The sequence below is a fragment of the Lolium rigidum genome, chromosome 1 (genome assembly GCF_022539505.1).
Source record: "Lolium rigidum isolate FL_2022 chromosome 1, APGP_CSIRO_Lrig_0.1, whole genome shotgun sequence".
Taxonomy (NCBI): domain Eukaryota; kingdom Viridiplantae; phylum Streptophyta; class Magnoliopsida; order Poales; family Poaceae; genus Lolium; species Lolium rigidum.
The window spans coordinates 229,094,007-229,113,506 of record NC_061508.1 but is presented as its reverse complement, the minus strand read 5'-3'; the positions used below and the strand labels follow the sequence as shown (position 1 = coordinate 229,113,506).

The 19,500-nt window shown below is 44.3% G+C and overlaps 3 protein-coding genes across 3 annotated transcripts; 1 reads left to right on the top strand and 2 right to left on the bottom strand.

Annotated features, from left to right (window-relative positions):
- The first annotated feature begins 1,048 nt into the window (after positions 1 to 1,048).
- LOC124683275 (kinesin-like protein KIN-5C) lies at positions 1,049 to 6,533 on the top strand. Its single transcript, XM_047217830.1, has 22 exons — positions 1,049 to 1,134; positions 1,212 to 1,341; positions 1,615 to 1,773; positions 1,879 to 2,228; positions 2,317 to 2,455; positions 2,547 to 2,644; positions 2,725 to 2,881; positions 3,034 to 3,103; positions 3,181 to 3,257; positions 3,502 to 3,555; positions 3,640 to 3,720; positions 3,796 to 3,907; positions 3,986 to 4,248; positions 4,330 to 4,491; positions 4,596 to 4,703; positions 4,794 to 4,952; positions 5,033 to 5,116; positions 5,218 to 5,423; positions 5,520 to 5,621; positions 5,874 to 5,983; positions 6,077 to 6,228; positions 6,342 to 6,533. The coding sequence occupies exons 1-22, from the start codon at positions 1,076 to 1,078 to the stop codon at positions 6,531 to 6,533; spliced, it is 3,024 nt and encodes a 1,007-aa protein (XP_047073786.1). The 5' UTR covers positions 1,049 to 1,075.
- Positions 6,534 to 7,054: 521 nt separating this feature from the next.
- LOC124683274 lies at positions 7,055 to 7,748 on the bottom strand. Its single transcript, XM_047217829.1, has one exon. It carries the CDS (start codon positions 7,702 to 7,704, stop codon positions 7,087 to 7,089), a length of 618 nt encoding a protein of 205 aa, XP_047073785.1. The 5' UTR covers positions 7,705 to 7,748; the 3' UTR covers positions 7,055 to 7,086.
- A 280-nt stretch (positions 7,749 to 8,028) lies between these two features.
- On the bottom strand, positions 8,029 to 11,017 carry LOC124691099. The gene is made up of 12 exons (XM_047224382.1): positions 10,725 to 11,017; positions 10,258 to 10,322; positions 10,067 to 10,145; positions 9,912 to 9,930; positions 9,696 to 9,815; positions 9,337 to 9,406; positions 9,206 to 9,249; positions 9,067 to 9,108; positions 8,920 to 8,979; positions 8,742 to 8,809; positions 8,426 to 8,483; positions 8,029 to 8,332 (listed from the first exon to the last, which is right to left on the bottom strand). The coding sequence occupies exons 1-12, from the start codon at positions 11,000 to 11,002 to the stop codon at positions 8,243 to 8,245; spliced, it is 993 nt and encodes a 330-aa protein (XP_047080338.1). The 5' UTR covers positions 11,003 to 11,017; the 3' UTR covers positions 8,029 to 8,242.
- Between the last annotated feature and the right edge of the window lie 8,483 nt (positions 11,018 to 19,500).

Genomic DNA, 19,500 nt, shown 5'->3' with positions numbered 1-19,500 from the left:
TAGGGAAACCCATACGAAGCATGATGGCTCGAAGGTAACTCCACTCAACCCGATCATAGTACAAAAAAGTTTGGACACACAAAAAATGAAGTATTCTACCGGTATGGGGAAACAACAAGACACCAAGGCGATCGGGAGGCGGCTCTAAAACCCATCTATGGTTTCGTCCCTCTCACCGGCGACGCTGCCGGTCCACTCCGCCTCCGGTGGTCTTGGGGCCTTGGAGGTGTGGCGGACCGCGGCCTCTCGATGGCGGGATGTTTCAGTTCTTTGTTTAGTTTGTTTTCGGTGTCTTCTTTGGGATGGTGAGGCGGCGGCTACTTCCCGAGGTCAGAATAAGGTCCTCCCCGTCCTATCCTCGCTCCGGTGGTGCATCTAGCGCCGGCGGAGGATGCGTGGAGTTGTGTGTCCGGAGGATGTCCCGTGATTCGGTCGTCTTTCGTGTTCGATTGTGTAGTTTCAGGTCAGTCTCTTCCGATCGACGGTTGTCATCATTGGCGATGGTTGCTGCTCTGGTGCGCTGGTCCTTTGGTTCCTTAGCACAACGACTTCCCGTCTGTCTACTACAACAAGCTCTACTATGACAAGATTTGCCCGGCTCCAGTGATGGAGGGGCGAGGACGGCGGCGCGCCTTCGGCTCGTGCTAGTGTCTGTAGTCGTCGCTAGGTGGTCCAATGACCTATTTGTAATTTTTATTTACTTTAGCCATCTTTGTACTATTGTTGATGATTATTAATAGATCGGTGGAATTTTCTCGGAAAAAAAAAGGTTGGACACACCAAATACAAGGCCTGCACAAGCTCCATAGTAGAAACCGTGTTAGATGAACGGGCTGTGGGCTCTGCAGCCCAAGCCCAGCAGTACTCGAACAGCTTGACCCATGAGATCCCAGGGCTGGGCAACCCTCCGCATAAAGCCACTGCCAAAGTAGGCACGCTCCCCATCTCACACTCGCCCACTCCCCCGAAATTTTGAATTCCCCCTCTTCCAGCCCCGCTCTGACCCAAAAATCCCACCACGCCTCGCCGCCGGACAGATTCCGAAATCTCCCCAGCCGCCGCCGCCCCGCCCGCCATGTCGTCGCGGGCGGACAAGGAGAAGGCGGTGAACGTCCAGGTGCTCCTCCGCTGCAGGTAACGCCCGCCCGCCGGCGCCGCGCGCCGCCCTCCCCTCCCCAGATCCGCGGCCCTAACCGCTTCCCCTCCCGCAGGCCGTTCAGCGACGACGAGCTCCGGAGCAACGCGCCGCAGGTGGTCACCTGCAACGACTACCAGCGGGAGGTCGCCGTCACGCAGACCATCGCCTCAAAGCAGATCGACAGGGTCTTCACCTTCGACAAGGTGAGGATTCGGATGCTGCTGCTTCTTTCCGTAGTATGCTTTTACAGGTCGCTGGCGGTGGTTAAGTAGTGGCAGCTCGGCTGTATCTGGCCCCTAGGGTTAGTTAGTTCCAACTAGTGTGCGCATCTGAACGAGCTGCGGGGTAGCGACCCGCTAAAAATAGCTAGGCACTAACTGCTGTTGCTTGTGGGAGTAGCTGAGAACTTGCACTCCATCCCACGGTTGCTTGCCAAGTGCAGAGGCCTGACATTAAACCCCCATTCCTATCTGCAGGTTTTCGGGCCAACAGCGAGGCAGAGGGACCTGTACGACCAAGCCATCATTCCCATCGTTAACGAAGTGTTGGAAGGGTTCAACTGCACCATCTTCGCCTACGGCCAGACGGGCACGGGGAAGACTTATACCATGGAAGGAGAGTGCCGGAGAGCCAAGGCAAGCATATCTTTTCTCGGTGTCCTGCACACTGCCACACTGTTTATGTGTCCAGGTTGGGGTTACTCACTTGTTTATTGGTATCTTGTGTTGAAACGCTTGCAGAGTGGACCGGACGGGCAGTTACCTCCGGATGCCGGGGTCATTCCTAGAGCTGTCAAGCAGATATTTGATACGCTAGAGAGGCAGAACACTGAGTACAGCGTCAAGGTCACGTTTTTGGAGCTGTACAACGAGGAGATCACGGATCTTCTTGCGCCAGAGGAGATATCGAAGGTTGCTCTGGAAGAGCGGCAGAAGAAAGCGTTGCCTCTTATGGAGGACGGGAAAGGTGGGGTGCTTGTGAGGGGCTTGGAGGAAGAGATAGTCACTAACTGTAATGAGATATTCTCTCTTCTGGAAAGAGGTTCTGCCAAGCGCCGCACGGCAGAGACCCTTCTGAACAAGCAATCAAGGTTTAACTTCACACCTTTTCTTCTGTTGATCTCTAGCCCTTATGCAAGTAAACTTAAAGTGCTTAACTTTTCACTTGTAATATTTCAGTCGTTCGCACTCGCTTTTCTCAATCACAATTCATATAAAAGAGGCAACCCCTGAAGGAGAAGAATTGATAAAATGTGGCAAGTTAAATCTGGTCGATCTGGCTGGGTCCGAGAACATCTCTCGTTCTGGAGCTAGGGAGGTACATCATACAGTAAAATTGAATTGGATGTTACTATGTCATTCAGTATAGAATCTTAGGGTAAAGCTTAGACATTTTCGTTTGATTGTAGGGCCGAGCGAGAGAGGCTGGTGAAATAAACAAAAGCTTGCTTACCTTAGGCCGTGTCATTACAGCGTTGGTTGAGCACCTTGGACATGTTCCATACAGGTAAGCATCAGTTCTTCAAGGATCCTTGAACGCAGTAATTAGGCTTTCCAACCTTGACTGTGAAACTATTTGCCTTTCAGAGATAGTAAACTCACAAGGTTGCTTCGTGATTCACTGGGAGGGAGAACAAAGACTTGCATTATTGCTACTGTTTCGCCTTCTGTACATTGTCTTGAGGAGACATTGAGTACATTGGATTACGCACACCGGGCAAAGAGCATAAAAAACAGACCCGAGGTAAATTGGCATCATTTTGTCCCATTTTGAGAATGAATGTTTCATGAGCTATTCTAAAAAGATTTGAACTCTACAAACTCAATTTTGGGCATGCCAGCACCATTTAATTTTACTTGACTATATGTGATCAATTACTGCATTGTCTATTCCAGGTTAACCAAAAAATGATGAAATCAACGTTAATCAAAGATCTCTATGGAGAAATAGACCGACTTAAAGCAGGTATCTAGTGAACCCACATACCATTCTATGTAAGTCAGATGATTGCTGAATGACCTCACAAATATCAACTCATTCAGAGGTCTATGCTGCACGCGAAAAGGTTGGGGTATATATTCCAAAGGACAGATACCACGCCGAGGAGAATGAGAGGAAGGTATCATTGACAAGATCTCTCAAATCTATTTCAATTGTAGCAGGCATATTCCATTTCCATTCCCGAAAATCAAAGTTATTTTTTAACAATACTGTAGCGTAAAAATTTAACACCAACAAAAAGCTTTAATCAGATCTGTATCCATATGTTAAAAGTTGTTTTTCTTTGACCATTTTTATCTTTTTATCCACAACAATTTCATTGTATCATTCACCTGATTAACTTTTCCTGTATTTCTTTGAAGGGCATGGCTGATCAAATTGAGCAGATGACTGTCTCTTTGGAAACAAATCAAAAGGTTCGGAAAGTACCCAGTTTGCTTGAGAATAGCATGTCTCTTATATGTGTTTTTGTTTAAATCAATGCTTTACTTTGGTTTCAGCAAATTAGTGACCTGCAAGAAAAGTACGACTCTGAGCTCCACCATTCTGCTGATTTGAGAAAAAAGCTCGAAGCCACGGAGGTAAATTATATTTTCCTGGTTAGTTATGATCATTTTATGTTTTTTATGCTGTAAGATTAATAGCTTTTACCACAGAAATGCCTGGACCATACAAGCAACCTACTTTCAACGACAAAAGAGGATCTGAAACATGCCCATTATAATCTGAAGGAGAAAGAGTTCATTATCTCTGAGCAGAAAAAAGCAGGTTTGATTTTATATCTCACAATACATTCTTGCAAATACCTTTTGTTAATTCTAACTGTATTTTAATGCATCGTTACAGAAAATGCTTTAACACATCAAGCCTGTGTTCTAAGATCAGAACTGGAAAAGTCTAGCCGTGATAATGCTTCGTTACATACAAAAATAGCCAGAGGAGATAAACTTAGTGCTGCAAATAGGTCGGTGGTGAACTCGTTTCAAGCCGACCTTGCTTCAAAGTTGGATATTCTATCCAGTACACTCACTGCATCAATAGATCAACAAAACAAACACCTAAAAGCTGTGGAAGACCTATGCCAATCCTGTGTTGATTCCCATGACACGGTATGTATTATTGTGTAAAATAATCGTCTGGTCTCTGGCTCAATGTTCCATGTCATTTATCCTTTTGGTTTTACATTCAAGGCTACCTCGGAGATAAAGAAGAAGGTTTTAGCTTCAAAGTCATTGTATATGTCGCATATGGAAGCTTTTCAAAATATCGTGCTCCTACACAAAGCAAGCACAAATTCCACGTTGGAGGATGTATCATCTCTTTCTGCAGCAAGCTGTTGCAGTCTTGACCAGGCATGTGATTTGTCTGCTTTTTAACAAACTCAAATTCCTTTATCTTTTTGCCTTTACGTACACCTGTTTCCTCTATCAGTCTCATGGGAATATTTTGCTGACAGCTTCTAGCTTGTGTCGAGGGAGAGGCATTGAAGATATTTACAGATATCCAGAATTTGCTAGCCGACCATCGAAGTGAACTGGCGCACTTCACTAAGGAATTACGAGATGTCAGTTACTTGGTCTAACTGTTTACATATTTTTAGTACATATTGGCTATGCTAAGCTCCAAATTGAACTTTGCTCTTGTTGCCAAACAGAGTTTCTGCATCAGCTTGGATAGGACGAAGGACATGTCCAGCTTCATTCTTGGGCTCTTTGAAAAGTACGTGGAGGAAACTTCCAAGTTGCAGAATCACACAAATCACACCCATGAAGCACAGGTCAAAAGCCTTGAAGAATTTCAGAAGGCTTACGAGGTGATTCATCCCCCTTTCTGTTCAGCACTTGTTGTCAGAATTATGTTGGCGTATTTAACGCATACCATCACTTTGTGCAGGAGCAATCAAAATCCGAGGAACAAAGGCTTCTGGCGGATATCACCAGTTTGGTGTCTAAACACATCGTTCGACAAAGAGAGCTGGTTAGTGTCTAGTAGCATGCTACCGTATAGGCATTTTTTTGATCATGACCTGTCAATAGCACTAGGGAAATCATGATGCACCTGACGTGTGTTTCCTGCAGGTGGATGTTAGATTAAACTCTCTTGGTGATGCTGCTCGTGGAAACAAGACATTTTTGGATGAGCACACGTCTGCTATGGAGGGTGTCACCAAGGATGCCAAGAGAAAGTGGGAGATGTTCGCAGAGCAAGCGGAGAATGACTGCAAAGTTGGCTCCAGCTTCTCTTCGGCTAAGCATTGCCGCATGGAAACAATTATGCAGGAGTGGTATGCTTGAACCGTTACATGAAATGTTTCAGTATTTGCGAATATTTTTAATCTGATTGGATTTCTCTAACTAAGATATGTATTGGACTTGTCCAGCGCATGCACAGTTGACTCTGCTGCCCAACAATGGAAGAAATCCCACGCAGCAGTTAACGATTTGTGCACAAAACAAGTGGCTGAAGTTGAAGCACTTGTCAGGCAAGCATATGCGTTCTCTTTACCTTGCCAGGCCTGTTTTGCTCTCCGGTTTCACTGTGTATATAAAATATAAGTCAACTTGCTTACTCTTCATGTTGGGTTGATCAATTTTTGGTACCAATTTGGCGTTCTAGTGCGATCAGCTAAAAAACAGCACACAACCTTTGAATATCTGAGGAACATGCTGTGTTTTAATCCTAATATTACCTATATCTTGAAGGAGTCTAATTAGCTTCTGACTGGATATTTCAGGGGCGCAATCGAAAACAACAAGCAACACGAGGAGGAGATTGCATCATCACGCGCCTTGGCTGAAGAGCAAGCATCAAACAGTAGCAAAGAGATACTCCAGGACATTGACAGTAATTTCTAAGTGCTTGATCTGATTGCTCATTCACTGCCACGGAGTTCAGTTCCCTGTCTAATCTTGACTTGCTCATGTCCCTTTGCTTTAGATCTACTGGACCAGGCACGGGATTCATCGTCGAAAGTGGTGTCGACGGTGGAAGCACATCTGGTAGAGATAGAGCATCTGCAGGAGAACCACTCCGGCCAGGCTGCAGGCGTGAACTCGCATGCCGAGAAGGCTTTCCAAAGCAGCTACAGGGTAAGATCAAAGTCCTGTTTAAAGCTATTTTGTTATCATCACCCCGTGCCCCAAGTCCAGTGTGCATTGTTGTTAACTTGTCTGAACTCCCCTAACAACGGTGACTTTTGCAGGACTACGAGCCGACTGGCGAAACTCCTATGCGATCTGAGCCGGAAGTGCCGAGCAAAGGCGCAATCGAGTCGCTGCGAGCGATGCCGATCGAGTCCCTGATGGATGAGTTCCGCGAGAACCACCCCTATGAGTCGAACAAGGAGCCCAAGCCGTCGCTCATCCCTCGCTCGCCGCTCGCGACGATCAACTGAGACGATGGAAGAATATACGCTTCTGTGTGCAGTGTAATCTTATTATTGTTATTAGGACATCAAATGTCTGGCTTTGATGTCCTTGTTGTGCTAGGGTTCAGTGGGCTGCGAGCTATCTTAGCTTCACCCATCTATCTTTCCCTTTCCTGTTAGTTGAATGTATCATTTTGTTGTGTGAATGTTGTGGAGCAGCAAGTATTCTTGTCAAACAATTCTATGAGGAAACATCGCAGTGTAACTCGGATATTGCATCGCATTTTATTTCATTGTTTGGAAATGGGAAAGCTGAATTGCATCTGTTTATTTCAGTTCATCACTGCTATAATATACTCCCCCCGTTCCTAAATATAACACGTTTTGGGAGTTCATTCTGTTGTGTGACAGTACTGTTGAGCAGCAAATAGTACTGTCTAATTTCAGTGATGAAACAAAGTGATGGAATTGAGATTCTGCATTGCATTTCATTGTTCGAGGAACTGGGAAATCTGCATTGCATCGCATAATAAATTATAATGATAAGGTTTACAGAGGATGAGGTGCATCGCTACTGAGGTCAGACTAGGGAGAGCTGCATCTCGGAGCGGTTATCCTGCTCGACGACCTCGAGGAAGACGGGGTCGACGACGATGTGGCTGTCGATGCGGACGGAGAAGCGGCGCGACCAGAGCAGCACGGCGGCCTCGCCGACGATCTCCAGCTGGGCGTCCAGCTCCATGTGCCGGCGCGCGACGTCGGCGAGGATGGCCCGCGCGTGGTGCGCCATCTCCAGGGCGTCGAGCCGGGCCGGGAGGTGGAGCAGGCGGCACGAGGTGGCCGGCTGCCCGCCGGCGTCGAGCTGCGCGGTGCCGAGGCACGCGCCGCCGTAGAGGATGGAGACGGTGGAGGTGCCGTAGCGCACGGGCACCACGTTGGGGTTGGTGGCGTGGACGGTGAGGGTGAGCCCGATGTCGAGCGCCGCCGGCGGGCGGAAGTGGAAGGTGGACAGGCCGATGGAGATGAGCTCGAAGGTCGGGTCCCTCGGCCGGCACACCAGCACGCCCGCCGCCGCCGCCGTCGTGGCGGCGCCGGCCAGGGCCGCGCCCCAGCTCCAGCCGCGGTGGTGGGAAGTCCTCGACGGCGCGGAGGACGAGATGCCCATGATTGGGAAGCTCTGGATTTGGTCTCCTTCCATGACCCCGGCGCCGTTTTTGGCTCTGACTTCTCTCTCTTTTTTTTTTCCTCCTTTTTTTTTAATGCTTTTGAGCTGGTACGAATCAAATCAGGCTCTTGGCGTGGCTGGTTTTGTCACGATGGGACACGGGAATGGACGGCTGGATCGACCTCTCACCGATCTCGATGTTCTGACTGTTACATGAGTGTGCACTAATCAACAGGACACAATATATACATGCTCTAAAAATACATTTCTGAATTCTTATAATTTTTCTACGGCCTCAGATATACAGATCTTGAGATTCTGATTGCTGCGATACTTGATCAAAATTACTAATAAACAGAAACAAGGAGACATACATTTCTGAATTTTACTTCTGTCTTCTACGGTCTCAACAAGAGTGATACTGTCTCAGCTGCAGTGAACAGAAATTACACCTCACCGCATCTAGGATTTATTTTTCTCCTAGTACAGAATATGTGATCTACAACCCTCAGAATACATATGAACACTCAACATGTTTACAGAGAAATGGCAGAGAAAGCAACAGCAGTTCTCAAGCGGCATATGTTGCTCTCAGGTACTCTACAATGCTGGCGCTTTCAAACATCTTCACTCCAGTGTTAGGATCCTCGATATAAGGCGCCTGCCAAGACAGTAAGAGTAAATCGCATTGCAGCTACGATAACTAGCATGAAGAAATTTCAGTAACAAAGCCATAAATAGCAATGATGCAAACCTGGAAAAGACCGTATTTCTTGAAAAAATCCTGTCGCTTGGGGCTGCCACGTGCAATGCTGTAGAAAAAACTTGTTGTTACTTACATGGTTGTGTCAAGCAACAAATATGGATAGTATAGACAGATCCTGTTCTTAGGATGTGTTGACAGCAGGTGTGAACATTTATTTAGCTGCTATACGCCTATACTGATGATCCATCAACCTAAAATGTTATACAAGAGTTATTGACAGCTATCATGCTGTTGATGGCATACATAATATTCAGCTACTTCTTTACCAGTGTAATGCTATACTAATGATAGTGCTCAATTCTACCTGTGTAGCAAGTGTGGTAGCTCCAATTCGACAAGGGTCTCACGTGCTATTTTACAGAAAGGAGATCCCTGATGATGAAGCATGCAGTGGTCAGATCCTGGAAATGGTAATATACTACGGCAAACAGCAAATTATAAACTCAATGCTGTGAATAATCAGAAATAGTGAAGATTTAGACCTCATATGCCCATATTTCTATTGGCTGAGCTGGAAGCTTTGCAGGAGAGTAGGAAGATCCCTGCAATCAACAGTGGATATGGTTTGAGCAAAACTTTCAGAGGATTACATGGAATAAACAAGTGTAAATTGTATGTTGGAGATTTACCCTCCCGCTACGCCCACTCATAGCCAGACCTGCCGTTATTGTCTACAAAATAAATAATACAAAGTTATGCAAACTGCACAACTGAATGTTAACTAACAATAAAAAATCTTACTGCCCCGAATTATAGTAAGGTACTTACTGTCAATAGACCAAGCTTTAGCATAATCGGAACACTTCCATCACCTGAAAAGCAAGTGCAAGTGAAGGGCTAAGAGCAAGCTTGTAATGCGGGGAAGGTATGTATGGTAAAGCAAACAAAGGAATACAAACCATAGGTTTTTGCCAGGTAAGTTATGATGGCATCTGATTCATACATGGCAACCCCTGTGTTTGGATCCACCTGCAACATAAGAGTGATTTTGCTTCCATCACACATTATTCATTCCGAACAAGGGAGCAGAACCTCCCTGATTTTGTTTAGTAATGATGACCAAGCATGTAAATCTGGCAAAATCAAAGCATGTTCAGGACTAAAAATTTCAGCAAAATGAGTATGGGATTTGGTAAATCTACTGTGATCGCGTGTCTGGCAAATCTCTAAAATAACATTTCAAAGATATGTAGAATGGAAACCTCACAATCAAGTATGTACTAAGAAACCACATAATTTGTGAGGATGCCTCGCGTACCATGTAAGGAAACTGTTGCTTTCCACCCATCTCTTTAACCTTTGGACGGAAGGTTGGGCCGCCTTTAGGACACGGGTAATATAAAACATCAAGGTCCAGGACGGATACCATCTCTCTCACCTGCAAAATTTTCACGGCAACTATAAACACCAATGTTGAGCATACACGAAGAGTGAACACTGCATAACACATATACAGTGAGCCAAAATTATTCACCTTTCGACAAAATGGGCAGCTGAGGTTTTGGCCAGAATGCACCCGCAATTGAAGGGAGAAAAAAATCAGTTTGAGCATTCAGCAGAAAACATTAGGGTTTGACACAAAAACTAGGTGAAAACCAGTTTAAATCTCAGTGGAAAGATCAGCCATACCCTTCAAACTCGTATATTTCAATAGGCTTTGTTGGTCGAGGACACTGCCCCACCTTTGATGTCTCTTTCACCTTTCGACCTAAAAAAGAAACACATGTAGTTGGTTACTGCTACTGTAAACTTCAAGTTAAAATTGTTACTGGACTACGGTTGCACCTAACCAAACAGTGGGAATTAGAGAAGGAGTTCACCTTGGAACTCCAAAGCATACTGATCTGGTGGTATCTGGTCAGCATCAACAAGTGAGACTCCATATCTGCACATTGTAGGCACATATGAATCAAACAAATCCCACCTAAATTTCCCAAACACATGGTAGAGGCGATGGAATACCAATAGTAGCTCCCAAAGTAAAGTAAAGACACATTTTGTTCGACAATTAAAGTAACATGACATTGCTAGCTAGTCAATGAAGTGGGGTAGCAATATATTCATGGGTGAAGCAGCTCAGCTGAAAACATACATACTCCAATATATTCATGGGAGTACTGTCTTGACTAGCACATAAGTGTTGCCAATTCACATCAAAGTGGAAGAGAGCAACTCAATTTCAATCGGGGTGCTCAATTTGGTCGTTGGAATGAAGTGGGTTGTCTGTTGTCATTAGCACAGAGTCCAATTTGGACGGGGAGAGAGTGACTGAAAGGGGACGGATTACCCTAGGACGAAGACACCGGTGCCGAGGCGGAAGGGCAAGGCGAGGGCGGCGCCGGCGATGTTGCTCGACTGTCCGGGCTTGACCTCGAACCGCTTGGGCACGGGAGGCGTGAACCCGGCGGGCGGCGCCGGCGCGTTGGAGGTGGAGGTGGTGGCGGTGGTGTCGTCGAGCTGCGCGGCGACCCTGAAGGTGGACGACGCCGCCCGGCTCCTCCGGGTGGTGGCCGTAGGGGCGGCGCGGGAGGAGAGGAGGGGAGGGAGCCGTAGCGCGGCGGCCATGGATGGAGCTGGGTGGTTTGGCCGCGGACAACGAGTGGAGTGGAGTGCTCTGCAGTGACAAGAGAGGAGGAAAAGATACCACGGAAATTGTTTGCTTGCTTGCGATCGGTCGAGCAGAGCGATCTGCCAAAGTGTGACGCTCGTGTAGTACTCGAGCAACGATTGATGCCTCTCGCTTGTTTCACGCATGTGCGCTGCGTTTTTCTCAGGACAAGTGTAGGGTCCCAAAGATTTGAAGGTAGTGAGATACGATTGTACATCCACCCGCTAGCAATAGGGTAGTGCTAGTAATCATCATCTCGAGTATATTTTCCTCCTAGCCTCCTAATCCACAACGCGACACGTGTTTGATTTGCGCTAAAATCTTAGATTTGCTTCGTCGTAGTAAAAACTGACGCTTTTGCTTCACGGAAGAAAAAAAAACTCCACCTAAAAATAAAGTACTAGAAAAGATCCATCGGACGCAGAGCACGCCGGAGACTAGTCGGAGATATTGTAGCAAAAGTTTATGCACAAAATATTTGTAGCAAGACAATTATAGTATTGTAACATCGTGAACTACTCCTCGCCGACACACCACCGGCAACATTCCAACTCCGGCTGGCAGCACCGTCACTTGCTTCTTGCAGCACCGTTGGTGACTGTTTGCAGCACCGCCGCTAACCTTTTGCAGCACGACCACTGAATTTTCGTAGTGTCATCCCTTCCCATTTGTAGCACTGCCGCTAACAATTTACACCACCACCGCCTGCTATTTGTAGCAGCATAGCCCTTTCTTTGCAGCTCTGTCACTCACCATTCGCAGCATGGTCACTCTTTCTTTGCAGCTCCGCCATCGCCCACCACTTGCAGCACAACAACCCGCTCTTTGCAGCTCTGCCACCAACCCTAGGTAGCAGGGCGACCCAGCCCTTGTAGCACTGTGCCATTGCAAATCGACGGTTAAGCTTAACGCACTCTGTATCCTATGACACATGGTTCTTTGCACTCAGCCGTTTGCGACAGGACAGCCCGTCGCACATAATTTATGAAACCGTGTGCGTTGTTGAGGCAAATCGTCCATCATTATATAGGGCCTCTTCGGTTGCCAACAATGAGTTTTCTCGCATGCGTGGAGACGATAAACATGTGTTTGGTTGCCCACGGGAGAAAGATTCCATGCATTGCACGAACTTTAAAGAACCCGAAAAGTTGAATGCGGAGGAACGCTTGATTTGGCCGTTTCCAGCAATGCAGCCTCGTCTCGCGCTCGCTGGAGCCAAACAGTGCCGCGGTGATGCGAGGGAGAGATGGCGGGAGCCCGCGCGCGCCGGGGAAAATACGACGGGAGAAATTCGGCCACCTCCCGCCGGTACTCCCCCCTATTTACATCGCGCCGCCTCAACACCCAAAGGCGCGCCACCATTTTTCCCCTTTCGAGATCTCCAGCCATAGCTATTCGCAGGCAACCACGGTAATGGATGGGCTCGTCCGAAGACGGTGGACCTCCGCTGCGGCTGTTCTTCCTCCGCCGTCTGGCCGACATGTCATCGTCTTCCTCCGCCGGTTTCGACTGCCAGATCACTGTGAGTACCTCTCAACCCTGGCTTAGATCGACACCAAAGCTGCTGGTGTGTGTAGGGATAGAGAGTTCTTGGTTCGATCTACTTGTTTTGCTTACTTGGTGCTTCGATCTGTAAGACCTAAAGTTTGTTTCTTGCTTCGATCTGCACTTTGAGTGTACTTTTGCTATATCCATGCTTTGATCTGTTAGGGCTTGTTACGATATGTAAGAGTAGAGTAGCTTTGCACATGAGTTCTTGCTTCGATCTGTAACCGTAGAGTAGTTCTGCTTAGTTCTTTCTTGGATCTGTAATCATCTAGTGCCCGTTATTTCGTCGAACACCTGTGTATGGGTTCTTCTAAGCCAAGTCGTCCACGTATAAGTGCGATAGTTGGTACGAGGATTGGTTCTACGATGTGTACAACTACTCCTTGTACCAACTATGCACTTATACATGGCAGCATGCATAGAAGATTACTACTGTGTTATGGTCAATCTATGTGCGCATAACGTGTTTGGAACTTCACTTTGCTACCATGCTTGCACCTGTGCCACTGCAGCTTGTTACCATGCTTGCTTGCTTCCCATTGTTGCTTAACATTCTCCTGAGAGCTTCTATGTGTGAAAGATCTAGCTTGCTTACCATTGTTCTTGCACTTTGATACTTTGATTGTCTGTATAGGACGCGACTCCCGTTGATCTGTTGCCCAAGGCTATGCTGCATGATGTGCCACTCCGGTACATCCTGGTGCCTGATAAGTACTGCCCTATCAGGAAGAGGCCTTACATGGCTTGTCGCTCTATCCACCTTCGTGCTGAACATGGTGTGTGTGAGTTGGTCACAAAAGAGAAGGTTGGAGTGCCGTTGTTCAGGAACCGTGACCTGAAAGTGATTGCTGCGGCTCTTCTGAAGTACACTGGCCGTGAGGTTTGTGTCGCTCAGGTCTACAACCATCTGAGGCACTGGAGAGCAAGGTTGATTCATGTATGAAAGCTGAAGAAGATGGAGGGGGTGCGTTGGGTGGTGAATACATCATCTATCATGATGGACGATGATGCATACTTTGCCTACACCAAGGTTAGCGCACTGCAACTTCTCTTGCACTTCATTCAGTAAGTCAAATATGATGTATGTTGTTAGCTTGCACATGAGAAAGAACTAAGTAACGTCATCATCGTAGAATCACCCTAGGGACATGAAGCTCCTCAACAAGCCCATAGAGAACTATGCTCAGATGAAGAGGATCTACACCGACCGTGTTCCACCTGCTCCGCTCACTCCAGCCGCGGTCCACCGTGCTCTGAGACACCTCATGGATCACAAGGCACAGGCGACCAAGTATCTGGTGATGACCCCTGATGCCAGGATGGCCTGGTTCAACGCCTTTATGACGAAGTATTACCTCTGAGGAGCCGGAGCATTGGACGCTTGTTGTCTTGGTGTTCCGCTGCTGATGATGAACACCGCATCGATGATGTACATTTTGGGAGTAGCTAGGGTTGATATGCACTGATGGCACGTCTATATATTTTGCGAGGTGTTATTTATTTAACCCGTTGGTTGATGAACTTAAGTTGCATCATGAGCTTCCATGTAATATCCCAGGTAATGGGGTTACAAAAATAGAGGAAACAGATGTGTGCATTGCATTCATGCATAGAAAATCTGGGGAATTTTCGCGCTTTAAAGTAAAACAGATCCACGATAGTCGAAGTTTCACTTGACCTTGGTGGAATTGAAGTAGCTCATCAAGTCAAGCGCTACAAACCTCAATGTGACTTTGATAAAACCTTGTTTTGGGTAGAGATAAAGTGATCTAAGGGATTAGATCAAATGGAATTAAAATCAACACAAGAAATTATTAATCAAGGATCAACTACTGTACCTTATTAAAGATCACAACATGGTATTCCTTGCCATAACATATGAACATCTATTCAATTGGAAATCAAGCAACAATAATTGGAGAAACTATTCTTCACTTATCTTTTCCATGTCTCAAACTAATCTATGATCCAACCATGAACCTCATGGTATTTATTCTACTTTAATCTTGGAAGCAAGACAAGGAGTTCCAACTAAGAAATATATATTCTTCTCTATTCCAAATAGTTTTAAATCAAACCAAGAGAGGTGAGAGTTCTATGATAATTATTAAAGAAGCAATAACAAAACTTGAGCTAAACCTTGGAGATACATCCAAGCATTCAAACCATCATCTTTAAGAGAAGCTCTAAGATATTATCCCAGACATTCTCATATGAGAGAGACCATCCATGCTAATTTCAGTTCAATCTATTCAAATATCCAAATGGTTAAACCAACATTTCTTGAGAGAACTTTAAGTGAATATCTCAGGCATTCTCCTGGAATATAATCTATAGAGGCAACCATAGCCATGTCCACCTAAGGAATTATAAGAGAAGTACTATACCTTAGTTGATCAAGACAATACTTGATCAAGGAAGTGAGAAACCTATTTAATGAGAGATACATTAGGAATCCAAACATTGATCATTATAAATTGAGTGATGATCATAAACCCTAAGAACTTGAGGTAGAGTTATTAAGAACAAGTTGATCATGCCTAATCCATGATCATGTTCTTGAGGTATGTGAGGATAAGTTAAATCCTAATAGGATAAGCAGATATCATTCACCACATGAAATCATAGGGAGGTAACTAGTAAGAAACCCTAAGTTTATATCCCAACCTTAACTTGTGAATCACTTAGGATCATAAGTAGAATCCTACCATATCTATGTTTCATAAATTAAAGGACCTAAGAAAACCTTAGAGTAAAACTCCATACTTAATATGGTGAGAAACCATCCATCAATGTGACCAAAGTTAACTATAAAAAGAACTATAACAACTTTAGTTACTTCACTTATAAATTGAGGATAGCAATAGAAGTTAATTGGGAGAAGACAAAAACTAATTCTCAAGTCCTTAGTAATTAAAGGAGCACATGAATTATTAAGCAAGTAACCATTTTATCATAGAGGAGAGTAAACCCTAGCAAATACAATATGGTGTCATATCATATCTACAAACCAGAATTAAATCTCAACCCTAGTTTGTGTATCACTTGGGTGATCACAAATAAAACCTAAACCACAATTAAGATTCAAACCATGTGTCCTTAGGTAATCAGCATTTGAACCCTAATAATTCATTAATCAAATCTTATGCTTCAATTATTAGACATAAGAAACACCTAATGCTCAAATTCCATAATTTAAACCCATATGTGGAGATGAAACACTTATCCACCACTTATCCTTATAATTAATATCAAATTATGATTGAAACAATACTTATATCAGATACTTTCAAGGATAAGGTTTATGTTAATCTCAGAAGGGGTTAAAATTAGAAACTATTAAACCCTAATAAGTTGGGCACCCATAAATAATATGTAAGTCATTCCATCTTAAATAGAAACCAAGTCTTATGAACAAACCCTAAAATATCTTGAGTTAAAAAGTACCCAAAACCTAACAATACAAACAGATGGAGACAAAATAAGAAAATAACATTTAGAATGGGGATATAACATCACATAACCTCATGCCTAATGGCTATTTTGAATCACTCATTAGTATGTAACATATTACAATATGAAATAATTGTTTCAAACAGAATGATGATGTGTTAGTCATCACACAACATCAAAAATGGATTAACATATAAAAACACCTGCAAATATAACAGAATTCAAATATGAATTCAAATGGTCAAATTAAAAACAGAAAAGAAATAAGAAAAGAGGAGAGAAGCTTACCTGGACCTGGCCAGCCGAAGCAGCCCAGCTAGGAGCCCAGCAGCAGCCCACCTTGGCAACCCAGCACCACGGCCCGAGAAGCAGCCCAGCCCAGCCAACTTACCTCTTCGGCAGAAAAATAAAAGGAGATGGTCGTCCTCATCTCTTCTCTGCGCATGGAGGCCACCTCGATGCCGTGGCCAGCTTCTTCTCTCGCTGGCGAGCTCCCAGTGACCGGCGTCGTGACGAGGCACCCCTGGCGCCCTATAAAAGCTTCACGGCGAGCCCTAGCATCGGGTTCTTCCTCCCTTGCTCCATTTTCCCCCATACCGAAACCCTAACCCGCTCCGGCACCGACCATCGCCGCCGATTGGGGAAGCCCCAGGCCCCGCCGTGATCACCGTCGTCACCGCCATGCTCGACATCATCACCGGGTAAGAGGAATCGAGCTGACGCGCCTCCTATCAACCACACCAGGTCGTCTCCTCCGAAGCTGGCATCGAGAAATTCCGGTGAACCACGACTTCCCTTGCTACGCCGTCACGCCCTACAGCCTCCTGGTGAGCTCCTGCATCTCATCGTGTCCCTGGCCTGCTCGATTATGCCCTGTAGTGCCGCCTCGTCGCCGTTCCCTCTCCGCCGCCGCAGCACATTAGCGCCGGCCATGCTCCGGTAGTCATTAGCAGGCGGCGCTAGTACCATTAGGTTCACCGCGTTGTGCTGAATCGAGTGGTGTGAGGATCCCGTCCGCCCGAGCGCTGGAGCGGCGGCGCCGTCGCCAATTCCCCGCCGGCAGTGAGCTTCCGATGCCACGTCCTCCATTTTGACTAGTCTTCGCCCGTGTGGCATATGACGTGGACCTCTGGCCCACTGGCCAGTGACCGTGGGTAACACTAGATAGGGTACCGGTAGCAATTGTTTCTGTTTAATTCAAATTCCATGAAATCTGAAATTTCAAATGAATTTACAAAATTCATATTAACTCAGAAAAATTAAAATAAGATACTAAAATTCTTAGAAAAGAAAACTCTATCCAATAAAAATATAAAATGAAATTCTTATTTTTTAAAGATTCATTATTTAATACTTATTAAATAAACCTTTTTGTTTAATTCTAAATTGAATTAAAATTCAATAAATTGGAAAACCTTCTAAAATAAATAAAAACCAGTAATAAAAATAAAGAAAACATAAAAGCTATTTTTTCTTTATTTGTAGCTTATTAAATCCCTATTATTGGACTTTAAACCCTGATTAATAATTACCTTAATTATTAATTTATTAAAAATAATAAAATGCCAAACCCAACATTATTTTTATTTCAAAGTTATTAATAACTTCAATTTATTTAATGAAGTTATTAATCCAAGAATTATAGGGTAACTAGAAAACCCTAGTTCCATATGGTAGAAAAACAGGAATTCATCATTCCATGTGGTACCCTAAAACCCTAAATTCATTTAGAAACCTAGCTCCATTATTACATGTGAACCCTAAATTGCTTCCAAACCTAAACCTAAGTTAGAACATGTGATCATGATATTTTGATTTCATCCATAGAACCATAGTAGCTTCTAAATGTTTACCATGATCACATAAAATGTAGTAACCATCATTACTAAATTAGTATCCCATGTATTCATATTAATCAAACCTAAATGATCAAATAGAACCAACCCTAGTTCCTAACCTTAGAGACAACAACCTTAATTATCCATATTTAGCATCACACCCTTGTGATGAACCATAATAGCAACTATGCCCAATAATTGTGCATCATACACCATACCCACTAAACCCTACTAGGGTTATATAATTATCAAACATCCTATTTAGGAACCGACCAATCTTTACTTAGGGAATTAAATAGCAAACCCAAACAACCTCAACCTAATTATTATACTTCTTATTATTTAAGAAGTATGTTCTTCAAAAGTTATTCTTTTGAAGAAAATAGAGAGTATCCTCAACCCTATCTAATAGAACCTATAACCCTAATTGCAATACTTCTTATTACTTAAGAAGTATGTTCTTCTAAAGTTATTCTTTTGAAGAAAATAGGGAGTAGCCATCAAACCAGCTTAATAGGATTGATAAACTCTATCCAGCTATCAACAACAAGGTATACCAACCTTGATTACACCTATATATAATGATTTGATTACAATATGACTCACTAAAACCATATAAGCCCTAGTAGGCGATAAATCCAACATTGTTGGGATCCAACTAACACTTACCCTAGAAACTAGTTGAAACCCATAATAAACCATAGAACTCCACAACCCTGATTATTATACTTGTTCTTTATTAAAGAACATGTTCTTCAAAAGTTATTCTTTTGAAGTATATAACAATCAATCATTAAACATGACATATAGTACTAAAACTAACAACTATTCAGTACCTGTTAGGATTACACCAAACCTTATTGTTGTGTACTATTATTGTTGTTATTATGATTTATTACAGTACCTGCTTATGATAACAAGCAACCAATTCTTAATAAGAACCTTGTTTGTGAATCACTCTAAAAGTGCAACACACCCCGAACCAATCATTACAACTCACTGATCCTAAATCATCGGGGTTAGATCACGCTTAGAGCGATTGCATCTCATTCTTTTGCATTATTGCATCCTTGCCAATCTTTTAAACATCGTCCTTACCGGACGATGATGCTATTTCAGAATTTGGAGTTATTGCGTATCGAAGACCTTGTCTGCATAATCTTGCAGCCAAGAAAGGCAAGTTCATCACTTGCTCATGTCATTTGAGTATCTTTATCAAATTACTTGCAAAGTACTATGATTATCACTATTGCATAAAAACCAAAACCACTACTTTCATAACTATGAATATGACTATGTGGTGGGCAATGGAACCATGGATTGTGTTGATATGGTGGAGGTTCCATTGCAAGGGTTATTATCCATCTAGGATTAAACAACAAATGTCGCCAGTGATTCTTGTGCCGTAATACCCGTGTTAACCATAAGATCCGAGTGGGACGGAGTAGTCAAAAGTGTTTCCACCTCTCGTACATCAACGGATGCGCTTACCGTAGACACTTGACCCAGGGTTGGGCAAGCGGTGGGGTGGGGATCCCATTCTAATTCCCCACGGTAAGTGGTCTATGATGGGTTACGGCTACCGGCGAAGGAGTTTGGTTAACGAGTCCCAAGCT